The following is a 20,674-nucleotide window of genomic DNA, read 5'->3' on the forward strand; positions in this document are numbered from 1 at the left end:
TCAGCAGAAACCCACGCTTGCCGATGACGGCACCACTCTAAACACAGCCGTCTATGTTATGGTGTTAACGGCTGCCGACGCCTGTGACGGTAATTCGTTACTGTGGCTGCTGGTAATCTCCGACCAATTGTGCGGGATGCCACAGAATGTTCTAGGGAGTCAATTACTTGTTCTCGGGTGGCAGGTGAAGATGTCAAGCGGTTACGATTTTCTTGGTGTACAGTACGGCGCTTCCCCATTCTACTGTTCAGACGTGGTCGAGCAGAACTTCGGAGGCGAGAATGCCTGTGCTCACTTTTTCATGCAGACCTACGTTGGCCCATTGTCACATCCGAATGCCGCAGAAATCTGGTATTGCACGATTCGCCCAGCGGCCAAATGGAGACCCACAATGAAGTCTCTTTTCAAACTGTCGAATACTAATAACGCTGTCTCTCACCAGTGTGTAGCATCTCTATGTCCTCCACAGTGATCACTCAACATCTGATGTTGTTCAAGCCCCCTTATATATCCCACCAGGCCTGGAAACAACACTAGAAAACAATATTAAAATTAACAACACTAATATACGCTGGTGTTTGTTCCGTATCACAGAAAATGACAGAAATCATTTCCACACGCACCGATGATGTGAACGTGTACGACGTTACATAGACATTCGAACACGTCTTCTGGTTTGTTTCTATAGGGCAGTGTAGATCTACCAATGTATCAGTCAATACTCTACTGAAATCTGTCCTCATTTCTTCTAGACGACGTTCTTCGACGTGTTAGAATTATATATTAACACTTTCAGCTGCTGACAGGCGTTGATATATATCAACGGGGACTGGTGAAAACGTGTGCCCCGAGCGGGACTCGAACCCGGGATCTCCTGCTTGCATGACGGACGCTCTATCCATCTTTTTTTTTTCGATATAGTTCGTTGCCTTTGGTCCGGGTGGACATCACAAGTCATCCGTTCAAGTTGATTGTTGATTCTTTGACTTAGTTTCTATTTTATTACAGAGAGCACGCAGCCATCTGACCGAACACGCTGAGCTACCGTGCCGGCAATACACTACCAACTGTGCTATACGTTCAATATCCATCTGAGCCACCAAAGGTACAGAGGGTAGTGCGACTGCAGGGACTACCTCGCGCACGTCTCCAGCGAGACCCACATTCTCACCTTATATGCCCACACACTAGATTCGTAGTGTCCCTACCCAACACACGCATTACTCGTGGAAGACATTCTTACCAAGTACCGTAAGAGTTCGGGTAATATGTGTGCATCCGCACAGAAGAGGAAGGTCATGGCCGGTATTGCCAGAACTATATACTTATGTGGATATGGTGTCTGACCTTTCGGACATGTCCGAAAGAACAGACACCATATCCATATAAGTATATATTCTTCGACGTGTAGTTTATTGTTGTGACTTACACACTCTTCAGTACTCTTCTAAAATTAAAAAAAATTCACGGATATAATCACATTTGGGGATGGAGTTAGACGGGAGTTTTCGAGAATGTCTTGCACAGACGAAATGCAGTCGTTCTACGGTCCGCTTTCGGGTGCTCAGTCTTGTGAATTCCATTTATATACACGATATTTCGAGTACCGATCCAGTCGTCCTCTTTAGGTGCTGCGTACTCTGATGTTGCTCCAGGAAATCTGACTGGTGTCCACGCAGCGAGCAGGCGTAACACAGAACACAATGAAAATGTCGTCTGCAAAAATGAAATTAACAACTAGGATGAGAGCGAGACAGTACGCTATAACACAGTCACGCCGAGAAAAGCTGAGGGGTTCCATGCAGTAGCTCCATCCGTGAGATGTTGCTAGTGGTATTTCAATGATTTAGGCGGCACGGACTTATCTTCCTCCACAAAACTGAGAGGGAATTCTGTAGCGTCAGTACCATAACTGTTATACGTCCGAATTTAATGAGTGCTATCTTCTAAAACCCGTTACCACTAGTTTAAATACAATTCTTGTGGAGCTGATGCTTTTACTGTTGTAAATGAAGAACCTCAGACATTTATATTGACGTCCACATCTGTACTCCACACGTCACACGCCACTGTGTGTGGTGGAGGGTACTTCTGCTACGACTGTAATTCCCTCCCTCCTTACCAGCTCCATTTGCAAATGGCGCATGGGAAGGATCAATATACCGCCAAATGGTGATGGCCCCGCAACTCGAGGCAGTTGAAGGAGGAGAGGAGCTAACAGGAAGAGGCGGTTAAAATAATGGCAGAAGACAGTGTGTGTCAATCAGTGAGCAGTTACGGTGCACTGCGGTGGTCAGCGTGTTCGGTCATAGGGCTGCTCGCCCTCTGTAATAAAAAACTGATGTCTTGTGACGTCCGCCCCGACCAAACGCAACGAACAATACCGAACAAAATGCAAAAAGAAAAAAAAATTGGTCAGCGCGACAAACTGTCAATCCTAAGGGGTTTCGATTCCCGGCTGGGTCGGAGATTTTCTCCGCTCAGGGACTGGGTGTTGTGTTGTCCTGATCATCATCATTTCATCCCCATCGACGTGCAAGTCGCCGAAGTGGCGTCAAATCGAAAAACTTCACCAGGCGAGCGGTCTACCCGACGGGAGGCCCTCGTCACACGACATTATTATTTATTATTGCAGCCCATTTAACAGGACTAATAGGCACGCAATCTGAGGCTCCAGAGTAGCACGGTGACTACATGGAGTTAGTCTCTTCTACCAACGACCAGCGTATTGTGTTCTGTTCACAACCACACATGGGCGGTGTCGTTTGCTTTTGTGCCAGGAGCACAAGGACTGGAACAACGAGGAGTGGAGTCGCTTGCTCTTCTCGGACGAGAATAGATTCTGTCTGAGTAGTGACACTGGACGTACCATTATACGGCGAGAGATGGAAACACTTAACATGCCCAGGAACGCTGTCGGATATGATCGTTGTGGTTTTCCAGGTGTTATGGTGTGGAGAGGCCTAATGTAGCATGGGCGTACTAACCTCCAGATCTTTGAATACGTTACACTCACCGATCAGCGTTGTTGTGACACTGTACTCCTTCCCCATGTGCGTCTTTCAGAGTTGCATTCGGACCTGACTTCATTACTGTGGATGACATTGCGCGACTGCATTGAACAGCGCTTGTGGAGAAACTCTTAGAACGCGAGGATATTCGGCGAAATCAACTGGCTTGCCCTTCCCGGCGACTTAAATCAAGTCGAGCGTTGGCGAGACGTATTCCAGAATGTTCACATGCACCATCGGCCATCCAGCATATGTCAATCGCATTAGTGGAGGAATGGAACACCCTACCACAAGAACTCTTTTCTGTTCTTGGTGAACGCACATCCTACTAAGAGCCCTCTCCCACCTTTTCTAATGCCCAGAGACCCTCGTAAATCACGGTGACTTCAGGGTAATTATTGTATCTGAATAAAAATGTCATTTCTGTTCCTCTCGTTGCGCCTGTCATTCAGTTACCTCCTGTACTGTACTTAGGAGTTCTCTCTGTATACGGTCCAAGTTTCATAGAGCTATGTTACTTGGCAGTGACACATTTGCGAAAGTTACTTTCGACCTCAACCTCTGCACACCACTGTATACTGCCCAACACTTCTTCAAACGTACACTCTTAGTATTTCAGCAATTAACCCCTCTGTGATGCACTCCTTGGATAAATCAGATTTACTTACGATTCTTTGAATTAATCTCTTGCATCTGCATTTTCTAGATTATACGAGGGTTGAAACTTAAATAGTGGCAAGTACTTATTCACAACCGATAAAAACAGAGTTACATGTTTGTACCTGTTACTGTCCTTTAAAGTAGTCACCAGCGATGTGTAGAACCTGTTGCCAGAGATATGGAAGGCCTATTATACAGCTAGCATAGCCTGTTCTGTTGATGATGCGAATGGAGCGGTCTACTGCCTGTTGAACCTCTGGAACAGTTCTGAAGCCAATTCCTTCATATTCGGAATCAAATCAAAGTCACAAGGACTTGAGTCCAGGGAGTATGGTGGGTGGTACAGTACTTCTCAGTCCCATCGACCGAACAGAGCAGCCACAGCTGTATGCGCCCGCACATTGTCGTGCAAAATGATGGGTGGGTTACGCAGAAAGTGTCGCTGCTTCTTTCGTAAAGCTGGTCGCAGGTGATGATCCAAAAACGAATAGTAATACTGTGCATTGACGGTCTGCCGTGGAGGAACGTAATGCGTTAGGATAACACCATCACAGCCGTACACGAGAACCACTCCATTCGCACCATCAACAGAACAGGCTCTTCCACATCGCTGGCAACGGGTTCTGCACGAAGCTGGTGACTACTTTGAAGGACAGTAACAGGTGCAAACATGTATCGGTTGTGAATAAATAGTTGCCACTATTTATGTTCCAAACCTCGTTTTTTTATGTACAGCGGCTGGGAAAAATACAGAAACGCCTAAAATACAACGCATTGGCATGTCTAATACGGCTATCAATCGAAATATCTTCGAGTCGTCTGGGAATGGATAAATACAGATCCTGTATGATTTCCATGCAATACTATATAACTCTTCGTGCAAAATAGTGGCAAGTCCAAGTAACGAAGATGGAGGTGGACGCCGATCACGCATCTTTCTCCCCAAAATAAGCCACAAAGGCTCAATAATACTGAGACCTGGCAACTATGATGGCCAGGTGTGATGCGACAATTCATCCTCGTGCTCACAAAACGAGCCCTGGACGATGCGAGCTTTGCGAACAGGGACTCCTTCGCTTTGGAATACTACATCACCATTAGGGACAGTTCTAATCAGACTAAATCGTGAGTCCAATCACTAGGGCCAGACAATTTCGCGCGAATGATAACACGAAAAATAACATGAAACAAGATGTTTTTACAGACATAATGCTAATCTGGCGGTTTTCGCAAAATATGCAGAATTTTATGATTTCTTCGTTCCCGTCTAGAAATGTAAATGTGAAGGTAGCTGGTTACTAATACTGGTAACTGACTGTTATTTAATGCTAAATTTCGATCTAGACCTCTTTCTCAATGTTGAGGTACACATGTAACTTTTAAAATGACCATTTATTTCCCCCGCAAGGAATTGATGCCTAGATGTGACGTCAGACAATAACAATTATACTTGGTGATCACAAACAGTATGAAAAACCTTTTAAGGGTGTTGCAGAGTAGGCTGTGCTAAGAAATAATTGTTATAAAAATATTCGATACGGTGGGCCGTTTTCGAGTTAATTACCATTGACTTATTTCTCAGGGCAACCTGCCCTGCAACATCCTTATAAGCTTTTCAGACTGTCTCTGACCACCGTGTATGTAGCAAAATCATATTTTCCCATCTTTTTATACAACAAATCGTGCAAAAACGACGCATTTTGGAGTGACCCTTTAATGTAGTGCGTCAACGGACTCTTTTTTTTTTTTTTTTTTTTTTTTGTACGCTAGATAAACACGAAAACCAACAAATACGTCATTTTAGCTTCACAAACACTACACTATACATGGCACCAGCTGTGTTTGCTATTATCGGTCAGTCAGACTTCGAAATATGTTACTCATCAGGCTGTCACCACATACTTCTTTTCACAAAATAGTAAAAATAACACTGAGCAATTATTGAAATAAAAATTCTCAGTGTTCTGTTGGACCACCGGAAACACGTGTTTGTGACGTCATATGTTCTGTGCTGTGATTGCAAACTCATCAGGTGCCATAATGAACAAAATTACTGTGTTCGGTGGTTTTCATATTTATACTTGTGTACTGCGAAAATATGAAGTTTAATTGATGTGCTGTATTAAAGATATCACCACATGTCTTTTTTAGGCAAGATAAGTTGTATAAAAGTGTCGGGATATGGGGCTTGTTGTGCTGAAGGCACTTCGGCTCTCATATTCAAATACAGACTCGGAGCAACAATTTTCACGTTATAGTGAAGTGTTGATGTTTTAGAAGCCAAATGTTTCATCAGCGAAATTAGAAGTCATAATAATAGAGTTTGAAGCTGCAGAGTTATTTGTTTTTTAATTGACAACATTTACTAGGTTTGATGTAAAATTTCTTTTTTTCCAATAATAAAAATAAATTTTGATTTTTGATGTAATAGTAATAATGATACTATAATCCCTTCATCATAAAAATAAACCTGATGCAAACAAACATAAACTCAATGATTGGTCGGAAGCCGTAGCACACGTACACTGGTGTTGTTACGCTCTTGGAAGTAGGTCCTACTTATGTCCAAAATGGGTTCAAATGGCTCTGAGCACCATGGGACTTAACATCTGTGGTCATCAGTCCTCTAGAACATAGAACTACTTAAACCTAACTAACCTAAGGACATCACACACATCCATGCCCGAGGCAGGATTCGAACCTGCGACCGTAGCGCTCACGCAGTTCCAGACTGCAGCGCCTGCACGGCCACACCGGCCGGCCCTACTTCTGTATTAGATATCTTATTACTAAGTTATGTTAAATGAAACTTAAAGATATGCAAATGTATTAACAGCCATCAACGTTTTTCTTAATCACGCTTTAACTACGTAGTTTTTATTTCAAAAATTGTGTACAGTCACAGCATCTGCAGCGTTGTGCTCTGATTGTCGCGTTGTTAATGCACAGTATGAAAATGGCTGAGGCTACTTTCTGTTCCGTAGAGAAACACTAGTGTGGAATACGGTTAAAAGGCCGGCCGGTGTGGCCGTGCGGTTCTAGGCGCTTCAGTCTGGAACCGCGTGACCGCTACGGTCGCAGGTTCGAATCCTGCCTCGGGCATGGATGTGTGTGATGTCCTTAGGTTAGTTAGGTTTAAGTAGTTCTAAGTTCTAGGGGACTGATGACCTCAGACGTTAAGTCGCATAGTGCTCAGAGCCATTTGAACGGTTAAAAGTGCCGAGAAATGCGCTGTTCTTAATGTTTATCATATATTTAGGAGATTATTGGCTTTGAAGTTTTTCCAGCGATATATAACGCAGTCAATAAATATACGCTTCTTGAATGTATAGCGCAGTCGCTAGCGTAATGGAATGTGAGCCAAATACAGTTATTCATGCGTTGGTGCAAATCTCCCCACTAGCATTTATTTTTCTCGTTCACTTTTAAATTCCTACATCTCGTAATTATAAAATTCTTCATCATTTTTTATGAATAATGCACGTCTTTCAATTACATAATGGACTCGAAAATCCTGTTTCCATTTCAAATATAAATTCTTAGTTATCGATGTTTTATGAAAGTTCGTAAAAGTTGTTTACATTTAGAAATCATTTAATTTTTAAGGTAAAAATCCTCTTTATTTGATCTATGTCAATCCTTTAGTACCACAGACGTAGCTAAGTATCGTAGAAACACGAAAAACAATCATTTTCACAGCATCGACCACATCATACAGATTCTGCATTTTTCATTTGCTACTGTACCATTACAGTATGAACCCATCAAAACCGATTTGGAGCCAAGCCGCGAGATTTGCCCCGAGAAGTTAAGCTGCCAGACGTACTGGAACAAACGCACGCAGTTTTTTCACACCTCACTGCCGAACGCTGGCAGGATATAGAGCGACTCGTCATAAGAGAAGAGTACATGCTGCGTCTGGTTGGCTTCGTAGATTCTGTTGTTGATAGGCTCGTTATGAACGTAGCAGGTGACACTTCCAGAACTAAAATGTATTTCTCGGATTTGGATAAGGAAGGAGCTAGGAGATTACCAGAGGACTGACTGTGGCTTCAATATTTACCTACGAGGTGAAATCCTTCAACACTCTCTTACGTTACACACAACTTAAGCAGAAAAATTACCCTGTGGTTAAGTCATGAATTTTCATCATTCTTGTTTTTAATTAAAATAATATATTACCTAAAAACGATAACGTGTTGCTGTTTTCGTCTAGTCGTCAAAGGAGCGTATTGTGGGAGATTTGCAGTATATTATTTCATTCTGCTTAAAAATTAAATGACATTCGAAGCTGTATTGCTCCTCTGCTCGTCCCTTTTTACGTGTAAACTGCAGCTGGGCATGTCAATGCAGGCTAGCTGTACCAGCTGACCGGCCAATGCTGTCCAGGTTAGGGGGAGCCTGAACGATCTATCTCCTCCATGTTAATTTTAGCAAGTAGAAAGCACAATTTTTTTCCAAAACTGTTAAACATATTGCTCTGAAATTTGGACTACATGTTCAGTGAATATTTCTCTACAAAGCTGTAAGGCCATGTTAAGAAATATTTAATGGTTTTTGTTTACAATTTTTTTAAACAGATGCTTATTTTTTTCTCTAAAATTTTGCACTTTTTCTTTTATAACTCTTGAATTATACAATATTTTTTTTACAATTTGTTATAAAAATGAAGGAAAAGAAGTAAACAATATTGTGTATAAATTTCATTAATGTATTGTTAGAAGTTTTCGAGAAAATGTTCCTCAAAGATGAACATTTTAAAGTTACAGGAAATGGCTTCCAAAGTTTTTCAATGCATTCCTGCCCCATATGATGGATTATCAGCATCCTCTTCTTTTTCCGGTGTTAGTTTCCTTTGTCAGTCTGGATACCAAACCTACAGAGACGGTTGTGATACAGGTCTATATGCCTGCCACAAACCAGGAGGATGAGGAAGTTGAAGCTGTATATGAAGAGTTAAATGGAGCCATGAGAGGAATCAAAGGAGAAACAAATTTAATAATTATGGGAGACTGGAACGCAATAGTAGGAGATAAAGAGGTACAGCCAGCTGTTGGACGCTACGGCCTTGGTAAAAGGAATGATAGAGGAGACCGACTTATAGAATTTTGTAACAGGAATCAACTGATAATATCGAACACGTGGTTTCAACATCACCCCCGTAGAAGATACACCTGGAAGTCACCAGGGGATAGAGAACGATACCAAATTGATTACATTCTAGTCAAAAATAGACTTAGAAATCAACTAAAAGACTCTAGAGCATACGCAAGCCCAGATATTGTGAGTGATCACAACATGGTTGTTGCGGAATGCCGACTCAAGTTCAAATGCATAAGGAAGAAAATAGGAAATGGAAAACTGGATATAGGGAAGCTTGGAAACCGTGAGACGCAGAAGGAGTTCCAAGAAAGGGCTAAGGATCTAATTCAACAGCATCCTATAGAGAATGTAGAACAACATTGGGAAAATATGAGAGATGGCCTAATAAAAGCAGCTGAAGAGATAATTGGAAAACAAAAACCTGAAAAGAGGAAGGAGTGGATAACTGATGAAATAATACTTATGTTTGAGGAAAGAAGGAAGCTCAAAAATAATGAAACGGAAGAAGGGAAAATGGCATACCGAGTGCTTAGGAACAAAATCAACGGGAAGTTGAAGCAAGTAAAAGAAAGATTCCTTGAAGACAGATGCAAAGAAGTTGAAGACCTTCTGAAGAAAGGGAACCTTGAATCAGCATACAAAACAGTGAAACGCTTCTTCTCAGGAGGACAAAGGACTAGATGTAATGCCCTGATAAGAGAGGATAATAAGATGGTGTATAATCATGAAGATATAGCACTTACGTGGAAGGAATACCTAGAGAAATTATATGGAGGCAACGTACAAGATGACATGATTGAAAGTGAGGACGAAGTAGATAAAGATGAACTAGGAGACAGCATACTAAGGTCTGAATTTGATCAGGCACTACAGGCACTTAAGCACGGAAAAGCACCAGGAATTGACTCATTGCCTGCAGAAATCATCAAAGCAGCTGGAACAGAAATAAAAGATAAATTGTATAAATTAATCTGCCAAATATATGATACTGGAGAGCTGCCTGAGGACTTCAAAAACTGTATTATTGTTCCATTACCAAAGAAAATGCCAGCAAAATCGTGTGCACAATACAGAACCCTCAGCCTAACATCACATGCATCAAAAATTTTGACGACCATCCTCCTCAGAAGAATTGAAGGGAACGTGGAATGCATGCTCACAGAAGACCAGTTTGGCTTTAGAAGAGGGAGAGGTACGCGAGAAGCCATTATGGCCCTAAGGCTCATAATAGAAAAAAGAATGGAAAAAGGAAAGGACACCTACATAGCATTTATTGACCTCGAAAAAGCATTTGATAAGGTTGAATGGAAAAAGCTATTCCAGATATTGAGGGAAACTGGAGCTAAGTATAAGGACAGGAGAACGATATGGAACATATACAAAGAAGAGGTGGCAATAGTGAGATGTGGGGAACATCAACAACAAGCAAAAATTAAACAGGGTGTGAGACAGGGATGTGCACTCTCCCCTGTCCTCTTTAATATGTACATACAGAAAGCAATGGACGAGGTCAGAGAAAAGTTAGGACAAGCTAATGGAATCAGGATCCAGGGAAAAATAGTTGATATGCTGCGTTTTGCGGATGACATTGCTGTCCTAGCGGAAAATGAGGAAGAATTACAAGTAGTGTTGGAGGAAATGGAAAACACTCTTGCTACACGGTACAACATGAAAATTAATAAGTCAAAAACAAAAATCTTAGTTGCAAGCAAACAAAATAATCAAGCAATTACGAATATAAGGCTGAATGGAGAGAAGCTGAAAGAAATACAAGACTTTGTCTACTTGGGAAGCAGAATAACATCAGATGGTCGTAGTAGGAAAGATGTAATAAGTAGAATAAATCAGGCAAGGATTGCATTCTATAAAAGGAAAGGACTCCTCACATCAAATATGATAAGTCTGTCGTTAAGGAAGCGGTTAATAAAGACCTTTGTTGGGAGTGTGCTTCTCTACGGCAGCGAAACCTGGACACTTGGAGGGGACGAAAGAAGAAGGATTGAAGGATTCGAAATGTGGTGTCTGCGAAGGATGTTAAAAATTACATGGACGGCCAGGATGACAAATGAAGAAGTCCTGCAGAGAGCGGAGGAAGTTCCAGTTCTTTGGAAGACGGTCAAGAAGAGGAGAGATATATGGATGGGACACATTCTGAGACATGAAAGTCTTCTCCACACTATAACGGAAGGCCTTGTGGAGGGCAAAAGGGCAAGAGGCAGACCTAGAAGAAAGTACATAAGCCAGATAATGCAGGACCTAGGATGCGGAAGTTTCACGGAATTGAAGAGGCTGGCCGACAATCGCACTGAATGGAGAGCTGCTGCAAATCAATCTTAGGATTGGCAACTTAAGAAGAAGAAGTTTCCTTTTCACTGGTCTTTTCTTCCCTTTTGCTGCATGTTGTAGGCTTTTGTCTCTTCTTCCGGTACCTCTTAGCCTTTCTTCATCAATTAGGCGCATTGTGGAAATGGTGTTATGCCCTGATTGGAAACCTAAACGTTTCAGCACATCACATTTGATAATGTTTCCTTCATTGTATGTTGCCACTGCAATGTTTTTATCTGTACAAACACTCTTTTTGGAATCCTAATCCAAATTAAATTATTTATACTTTGATTTGGATTTTGTGTTTTCCCATGTAAACACTTTTCCAATAAACTTGGCTGAGATAAATCTCTGAATATGGGCTTAATTACATCAATTACAGCATTTGGGAAACTATTTTTATAGGCATATTCCTTCCCTGATTGGTACTAACACCACGAATCATCACCTGTGGGGCACAGTGCATGTTGTAGGTGCTCATTTGTTGATGCATATGAAAAAATAATGCCCATACTGCTCTCCTCATATGCTCATTGCTTCTTGTATTTTGCCTAATTGCATACCCATAGGGAGCCTAATACCTCTGCAATCTATCAATTGCTTCATCTGTCAGTCTTCCTCTTCCTCCAAGGGTCTCACCGTCACTAAGCTTCTGGGATCCTAATGTCTGCTTTAGTTTGCGCAACTGAGCCCCCATGCGATTCTGCAGATGTCCAGTGCACTCCTGTTTTTTAATGTGAATATCATTGCCATAAGGTTTGAGTTCCTCTACAGCTTTATATCCCTTAGAATCACCATGTTCTAGATAGTTAGTATATCGTACATTATACCACTCCTGTGGTCTGGAAAAAATTGCTTTCAGTCCCTCTAATTCCATCGCTCCACTCGTGCCATGAAAATTTGCTTCACAACTTTCACTATGTTCGTCCTTGGTATTGCCCTTACATCTACAATGTTCTGAGAGAACAGCATCAGTTACTTTTCAACTGTCGCCACTGGTAGCTGTCACAACTCCATTTAGAGATTTATGACCTCTACGTTGCCATTATCCATCTAAAGCAACAGTTAAATCTCTACAATTCCCAATATGTGACACAGCTTCTTCAACTGCTTTCTTCATTGTTGCTTGAGCAATATCTTCAGCAGCATATCCCACCAATTCATTATAAAATCCAAACTTGGTTGGTGGTTTTGGCAAGTTCATAATTCCACATAGCATTGTCCCTGCAGCACTGCCCTTGCCAATGCAACGCAAGCCATACACTAGCCTAACATTTATATCATACACCTTCTTTCCACTATTACCACTACGAGGGATATTGTTTGCAGCCAGAGAGTGGTGCCGTCAGAGGTGACTCACCAAGGCGCTACAACCGTTTATGCGGCGCGTCAACTTTGCAGCGGTAAAAAACACACTCAGAATTCACTTAGAAGGGTGAAACTTGATTTGTTTTATTCATAAAACTCCAAATAATTTTATAATGAAAAAAACTAAGAAACGTTAATTTTGTAATTTTCATCGTTCCGGCTCCCCTTAAATGCGCCGGTAAAGCTGTTGCCAGGTATTATCGCTAAGTCGATGTGGGCGTAATGCACAGCACAAAACGTACCCTAATTATCGTACTTGACAGTACTCAAGACAGCTTGGCAGCAGTCCCATGTGAAACGGAAAACCCAATGAGGCTCTAGCAAACGCGGAAGGATACATAGTGCAATGATTGCATCAGATTTATTCTTATGATGAACGGACTATAACAATAATAATAATGTAACTGACAGGAACATTTTCATTTACAACACATGAAGACAATGAAATACGACAGAAATAAAGAACGTATTTTAAAAATAAACCATTAGAAAATAACATCAAAATTTTCAAAAAAATAACACCGATTTGAGCAAAAAACAACACCAAAATCTCCTAAAACGTTTTTTTTCCGGTCCCTACCAATCTCAAATCGGCTCAAATGCTCGGCAAGCTCACTGTTTATCGCATTTGTTACGACTATATCTTGCTCAGAGTCTTTTCATTTGCAGTTGTTCGTACCCAGCTATAGAACCTTCTCTCCAGAGGTGATGTGTTCCATACGATTGCTCTTGTGAAGATGTGAAAAGGTTCCCTCTCGCACTGACAACTGCGCTACTGCTTGTAGGCCTTTATCGTTGTACACTCTTTGATGCCCCAGGAATATGACTATTAGCTGTCTTCAATCATAAGTAAGTCGGTAATTGTTCCGATCGCAAAATCGTGATCTTCTTATAGAAAGAGTGTACGACGAACCACTACTGCCGACGCATTTCACGTTCCTTACCGCTCCTCCAGTAATTTTCGTCAAGACCAGATGTCACTCTGTACACTATATAAATGACGAACAACCCAGTATTTCATTTAGATTGTGTCACACACATGAATAACTTTGCGCTTCCGGCGTATAGAAACTCATCTGAATGAACGTGTGCATCGAAATGAAAGAACAGTAATAAGTCACTTTCGACACGTAAAAACAATATTGGTCTGTTTACTAATAAGAATTTGTTACCCGAGTTATCCCAATTAAACAGCATTGCTTTCAAGTGCTAAAACTTTTGGGAGAGATAACATGGAAAGGAAACCGCCTACATTGAGGCGATCAAATCTCTGATCCCTCTCTCAATTCCAGTCACGTAGCGTTGAAAGTGAGGTAATTCTTACCCAAGAGGAAGGTGTCAATTTTTTCGCTCCCGCCGCACTCTCAATGGCCATCTGTATAGTTTTCCTGTCTCGTAGAATGCAATGAGGCCTAAAAGAAAATCCGTTTCAAAACACAGAGTAAATGAAACAAAAGTCCCTCGGGGCACTACGACGCATACGTCGGGACAATTTTAAAAGCTATTTCCATTTATAGGTGAATGTTGGGAATAGCGCATTACGTCCGTTAAAGACAAAAGGCGCATTATATCAGTTGGCCTGTGAAATACAAAATAATAGTTGATGTCTTCGATTCCAGTTTGTATACGTAAAGGAAAAAAGAAGAAGAAAAATGGCGATAACTTCCGATGACAGCGAGAAGTACGTTCTGGGGATGACATCTGATGTAAAAGTCTCCTTTCTAATCAAAGAATTACACATATCAATGAACCTTATAATAGTATATATTCTCTAAACTCATTCCTTGCGTTATTCCAGATTTGTAATGAAATTCTTACCTGGCCAGTTATCAGATAGTAACAAGTAATAGAAGTCTGTCTTTCTTTGTCATTTACTAATTTGTGTAATGTCGTTTACCAGCTGTTGCAGAAGCAAGCAGACCAAGTGGCAATGTACAAAATGTTGTTCAGCGTTCCAATTTACATGTACGAGACTGGATTCTTTTGTGTCGTTGGACAAACCATTATTGATCAGGTGAGTACACTAATATTTGATTAATATTATTTTTCTTACTTATTCACTCTTTAACCTATTTACATTTATTAAATACAAAATGGGATATTTCTATTTCCACAATAAATGTCTGTAAACATTCACATTACCAGAATAAATGTTTACCCAAAAGTGTAGTGTATGCTGACTTGAAACTTCTTGGCAAATTAAAACAGTTTGCCGTATTGGGACATGAACATTCCGCTGCAGAGTGAAAATCCTTTCTTTAAAGAACCCCCTAGGCTGTGGCTTAATCTGTAATCTGCCAGGAAGTTTCAACATTCGTATTAAGCAAAACGAAAATTGTTACATAGTAAATATAGACAGTGCGCTACTGGGTTTAGACGTGCATAGGATTAACTAACGTAAGAGGGCGTGCCGGAAAGTAATGCCTACGAATTTTTTTATCTGAAAACTTAAAACTTTTTAAATAAAACGAACTTTAATTTTTTCAGTATAATCGATGTTTTTGGACAGCCTTCAACTGCGTCATTCATGCTGTAAATAATGAATAACTACACCAGTTGCTTATTTTTTCCCCGCTTAGCACAACGAGGCTCGAGAATTTTTTTTTATTTTCAAGTGCATTTATTTACAGAAACATTTTTTTGTGATTTTCTGCCTCTTTTGCACTGTAGTTGTAGTTTTTGGGTTATACTGCAAGCGGAAACTCGGACAAAATAAACCTTGGGATTTTTTTATATGTTAATGTTAGAGACACTATTTCTGTTTTTGTTCTTACAAGTATTGAGCCATCTCCATTAAACAGAATATCACTCAGACGCATCAGTTACACTCTGTTTTTGTAATAAAAACATACTACAGAGATATTACGACATTAGGGTTACTTTTTGTCAGTATTTCAATATATACATAAAGTTGTCAATTATAAAATTTATTTTAGCATTATTCACGAATGAATTATCGATTATGTTTCTGTTACACGCTACAATTCGGAGCCCTCTAGCGGCAGAAGGCTGCAAATGTGCTGACATGAAGAATAAAGATGTAGAATATTAATACTGGGCGGCCGAGGTGGCCGATCGGTTCTAGGGGCTACAGTTTGGAATCGCGCGACCGCTACGGTTGCAGGTTAGAATCCTGCCTCGGGCATGGATGTGTGTGACGTCTTTAGGTTAGTTAGGTTTAAGTAATTCTAAGTTCTAGGGGACAGATGACCTCAGAAGTTAAGTCCCATAGTTCTCAGAGCCATTTTATTAATACTGTTTGCGTTTTAAATAATGAAAAACTGCAACAACTACTTATTTTTTCATGTTAGCACAACGCGTTTCGAGAATTTATTCGCAGTCTCAAATGCATTTGTTTAGATAAACATTTTTTGTGATGTTTGCACGTCTGATTTTCTTCCTCTCTTGTACTATAACTGTCGTTTTGAGGCTATACTGCAGTTGGAAAATCGGACAAATGAATCTTGGAATGGTTTTTTTATTTGCTAATGTTGGAGATAGCATTTTTTTTCTACTTCCAAGTATTGTGTTTCCTCTGTTACACAGAATATCACACACAGGCATCACCTACACTGTTTGTTTCTGTAATTAAACATGCTACAGAGATATTACGAAAGTATGGTTTCACAAAGTATTTGTATTGACTCAGAGATATTATACACATGAAAAACACTGGACACTCATTCAAAAACGTAACTATTCGGTGCGTGAGAAACGAATGCGAAAATTTCTTCCACACAGATAGCACCCTCCCCTTCAGGCTCACTGTGCCAGATCCACAGGAGCGCTCCATTTGCAACAATCCGACGCCTTGTGTTCACTGTCATCGATCATCCTCCATACAGTCCCGAATTGGCCCCATCCCATTTTTACGTTTGCAAAACTTAAAGAACACTTTCGGGGGCTTCACTTTACAGTAATGAAACGGTGCAAGCAGAGATGAAACTGTGGCTTCGGCAATCAAGTGAGACATTTTACAGTGACAATATCAACAAACTGGTTTCTCGTCAGGAGAAATGTGTTCGTCACAAGTGTGTCTATAGTGAGCACCGCCTCGTATATTACCCGCCTTTCTCTGTGGCTTACATCTATTTTCCTCTGAATTTCTAACATCTGGCATTACTTTATGTTGGTAGCGCATTACCTAGGTCGACAGCTCCTATGAGGGTGTCTTGACTTTTCAAAGTGAGATTTCTGTTCTCAAACCAACATCAGTGTTGCCCCTAGGGCACCTTAACCTTCCCTAAAGTGATCCTAAAGCTGATCGTCATCTAACAGAGCTTATATTTTATTTCCCTTTCTTCCAACAGTTATTCTTATCAGCAGCTTGGGTGTCTGAGGCATTAAGCTGATTGTGGAATAATTCTTGCACTGCTCATACTATTTTCGGAATTGTCAGAAAGATGTTTTTCCAAAAATCTGATGGTATGTTTCCAGTTTCTTAGATTCTAGAAACCAACTTGAATAGACGTTTGGTTGCCCTTTCCCCCAATCATTTTAGAACTTTCGAAGGAATGTCACCTGTGCCTTGCACCATATTTTATTGCAAGTGTTCCACAGCTCCGTAAAACTGACTGTAACACTGGATGCCTGTGTCTTACAAATCAATTCCAATTTCTTCTATCACGTCAGCAGACAATCCCTTCCCTCATAGAGGCCTTCCATGTATTCTTTCCACCTATACGCTTTCTCCTCTAGGTTTAACAGCGGTATTCATGCAGCACTCATAATTTTGACATTTTTGCTTTTAATTTCACCTAAGATTCTTTCCAGCGACCGTTTATTTCTCGATTTCCTCACGTTTTTGTAGCAGCCATTTCGTCTTGGGTTATGTGGACTTCCTGAATATTTCATTCCTAAGTGGCATATCGCTTTTTCTGAGCATATTTCCGTCTTCCGTCGATAAATTTTATTTCTTGTGTTACCCATGTTTTTCTTTAGAGTTAGCTTCCTTGTACCTAAATTTGTCTGTCGAAATTCGATGACTGGCCTTTTTATTTCCTCTTCAACTGAACTGCTTACTGTCGTATGCATCATTGCAGTATCTACAGTTGCAGCGAACGCCAAACGCATCGCATAATTCCTCAGTCGTTGCACGTTGATTCTTCATGACAACTTTCTTGAACTTCAGCCTTCTCCTTCTCGTTACTACATTTTGGTCTGAGTTTGTATCTGCTCCTGGGTACACCTTACAATCTAATGCCTGGTTTCGAAGTCACTGTCTCATCATGATCTCATTCAAATATTTTCTTTTCCAACCATAGCTCCTCCTCTTGTGATTTTTTACCAGTGTATTCGCTATGACTTGCTGATTTTTTGGCAGAACTCAGTCTTTCTCGTCTCTCATTGCTACTGCCGAGTCCATATTCTCGTGTAATACTGTCCTCATTTCCCTCCACTGCCACAGAATTTCACTCACGCATGATTATTAGATTACCATCATCGTTTACGTACTGAGGTACCCACTGAATTTCCTCATACACTGTCCTTGTCCTTCACGTATTGTTTGTGACATCATTATGTATACCTGAATTATCGTTGTAGGCGATGGTTTGCTGTTGATTCTGAAGAGTCTTGGCTACGAGGCGTCAATTTTTCAATCCTGCTTAGAAGAATCTCTTGATGCTGTGACCGAGCTTCCCGTAATCGGCAGCTGGGACGGAGCATGTGAATTCAGCGGTGTATCCACGGCAGTCTCACACCCCCAGATTTTCTTGAGAAAAGACGATGAATGCATCCAGGTGTCCATTATTTGTGTTTCTGAGACACTGAGAAGGCTGCAGCGTAAAGCAAGTCCGTTTGTGTGTAAAGGAAGGCTGTTAAGCTTTCCCGCTCAAGTGTCTCAGGTCCTGAAGGAACTTGGCGATATCTCCCAGCTGTGAGTCAGTCTTCTAAACGGGACAGTCCCTTTCGCAGTGAAGTGCAACACTTGTAAATCACACCTGTCCATCTTGTATGGCTATGGGGAAAGTCTGACGCAACAAGTCACAGTGTAACTAGAATCATTTTGTTGAGAGCGAAGTGCTTTAAAAATACTGCACAAGCAAGCACATATAATCGTCGGTAGTACTAATGTTTTCAATGAAGAACAGCAAATATTTTCCCAAGAAAAAATTGGCAGTGCAGCTGCAGGGTCCCTGAGAGCGCGGGACCCGTAGCATGTGATACCGGGTGTTTATAATTAAAGTGCAGTTACACGCAGGTCGCCCGCCCGGTTGGCCGTGCGGTCTGACGCACGGCTTTCCGGACGGGAAGGAGCTCCTGGTCTCCGGTACGAATCCGCCCGGCGGATTTGTGTCGAGGTCCGGTGAACCGGCCAGTCTGTGGATGGTTGCCCAACACCTGTTTGTGAATATTGTATAGATATTGGGAGTTAATGATTATAATGTGTATTTTGTGTTTAAAGGTTTGTTAGTGTATAACGTTAGTGGGTAAGGAAACATAGATGATTACGAGGGCTAAGGCGCGCTTAATAGAGACAGTTCAGGGCGCAACAGGGGTTGACAGAATGGCATTCATGAGAGGAAGCAACGACAGCTCACACGAATTAGCGGCAGCGGAATTCGAAAGAGAAAACAGCTATTTTCGGGAACGAACAGAGCGCATGGCGTCACCGGACAACATGGAGCATGATGCAGGGATTGGTGGGCCATTGGCGAGTCCAAGAGGTGCAATCAGGCCCATTGAACTGGTGATACTCAGGCGCGAGTTCGGCAGTGTGCCACCGCGGGGGCAAACGTCGCCCATGATAAGCATGAATGGGTTACGTACAGGAGGATCGGAACGGAATAGTCCGACACTGTCGTACCGAGCAGGGTTTGGACCTTACTCGACAGGAGACGAAAGAATGAGCAGGGGATCACCTGCAAGTCATGACAGTAGTTATCATGCGGAAAGGGGAGACTTGGCGGTTGACGGTTCAGGTATCACTGGATTCTTGGAGCGTATGATGCAGAAGATTGACGCTAGTACGAAAGTGATGCAGGAAAGAATTGAAACGTGTAGAAAGGAGAGGCAAGCTAGTCTGGAAAGAATCAGTGAAGAAACACAGAGCAGCATACAGGAGTGTAGAAAGGAAACCCGGGCGTGAAACATGCGGTGTGAAGGATGAAGTAAAAGCGTTGTGTGAGAAGTTAGAGCGAGAGATAGCCGAAGCGGAAAGAACCGCCAATGAGGCGAAATTAATTGCGCGGAGAGCCAAGAGAATAGCGAGAGAAACGAAGGAGGTCACAGAGAACACGACCAAGGTCGGCAAAACTGTTATAAATAAGCTGCAGACACGAGTGAAAAAGATTGAAGAAACTGTGTCGTGGGTGTTTTGTGATGTCCTTAGGTTAGTTAGGTTTAAGTAGTTCTACGTTCTAGGGGACTGATGACCATAGATGTTAAGTCCCATAGTGCTCAGAGCCATTTGAACCAAACTGTGTCGAGCAGGAAGGAGGAAGCCGGAGAGGCACCACTGATGGCAGAATTTGCCGAATTTAAACGACAAATCGAGAGCAGGGTAGAGGTACTGTCAGTCGACAGAACTTCTACAAATGCAGGATAAACTGGAGCCGATATTCAGACGGTATCCACGGAAGAGGTTACCTCGGAAGTACGGCAACGGGACACAGTATCTGTCACAGGAACTGTGAACCGACGTGATAATGAAGCACGCATGCTGGAAACCAGACCGTTAGAACGTCAGGGCAGCTATGAACCGCGAGTCACACGTACGGAGGTACCGCGTGTAATAAGTGATTTGCTGGAGGCGGAGTTCAGTAGCAGAACAACTGGCGCAAGCAATTGCTACCCGCTTAGGCGATCCACCTCGCACTTGCAGGAGGCGCACACGGAGGTAGTTCATGAAAACATCGAAACGCCACCGCAGAAAGATGAAACTAGGCAGTTTGATTATAAACACTTTGTCGGTACGCAAGTTCCAGCACTATAAGGATGATAATAATACGTTACATCCAAAAACGTTCATTGGACAGTTTGATCTAACGTTACCGTTAATGTACAAACTTGACTTTGTGTGTGAGCACTTGGAAGGTGCATCAGCGGAAAGTATGCGTAGTGTTGCTAAAGGTTGCAGAACGTACCGAGAGTTCCGCGACGCATTTATGAGCAGATATTGGTGAAAGGAGACCCAAAGCAGAATTAAACAGGAAATCCTTATGACACGCGACTTCAAGAGCTCAGGTTTCCGAAGTGTTGTGAAA

General features: G+C 41.7%; 1 protein-coding gene across 1 annotated transcript in view; it reads left to right on the forward strand.

Annotated features, from left to right (window-relative positions):
* LOC126095600 (odorant receptor 43a-like) overlaps positions 1–20,674 on the forward strand; it is a 105,173-nt gene that overhangs the window by 50,339 nt on the left and 34,160 nt on the right. The window contains exon 5 of the mRNA XM_049910372.1: positions 14,368–14,481. Coding sequence (XP_049766329.1) covers positions 14,368–14,481 — 114 coding nt within the window. The remainder of the gene's footprint in view (positions 1–14,367; positions 14,482–20,674) is intronic.

The sequence above is a fragment of the Schistocerca cancellata genome, chromosome 8 (assembly GCF_023864275.1).
Source record: "Schistocerca cancellata isolate TAMUIC-IGC-003103 chromosome 8, iqSchCanc2.1, whole genome shotgun sequence".
Taxonomy (NCBI): domain Eukaryota; kingdom Metazoa; phylum Arthropoda; class Insecta; order Orthoptera; family Acrididae; genus Schistocerca; species Schistocerca cancellata.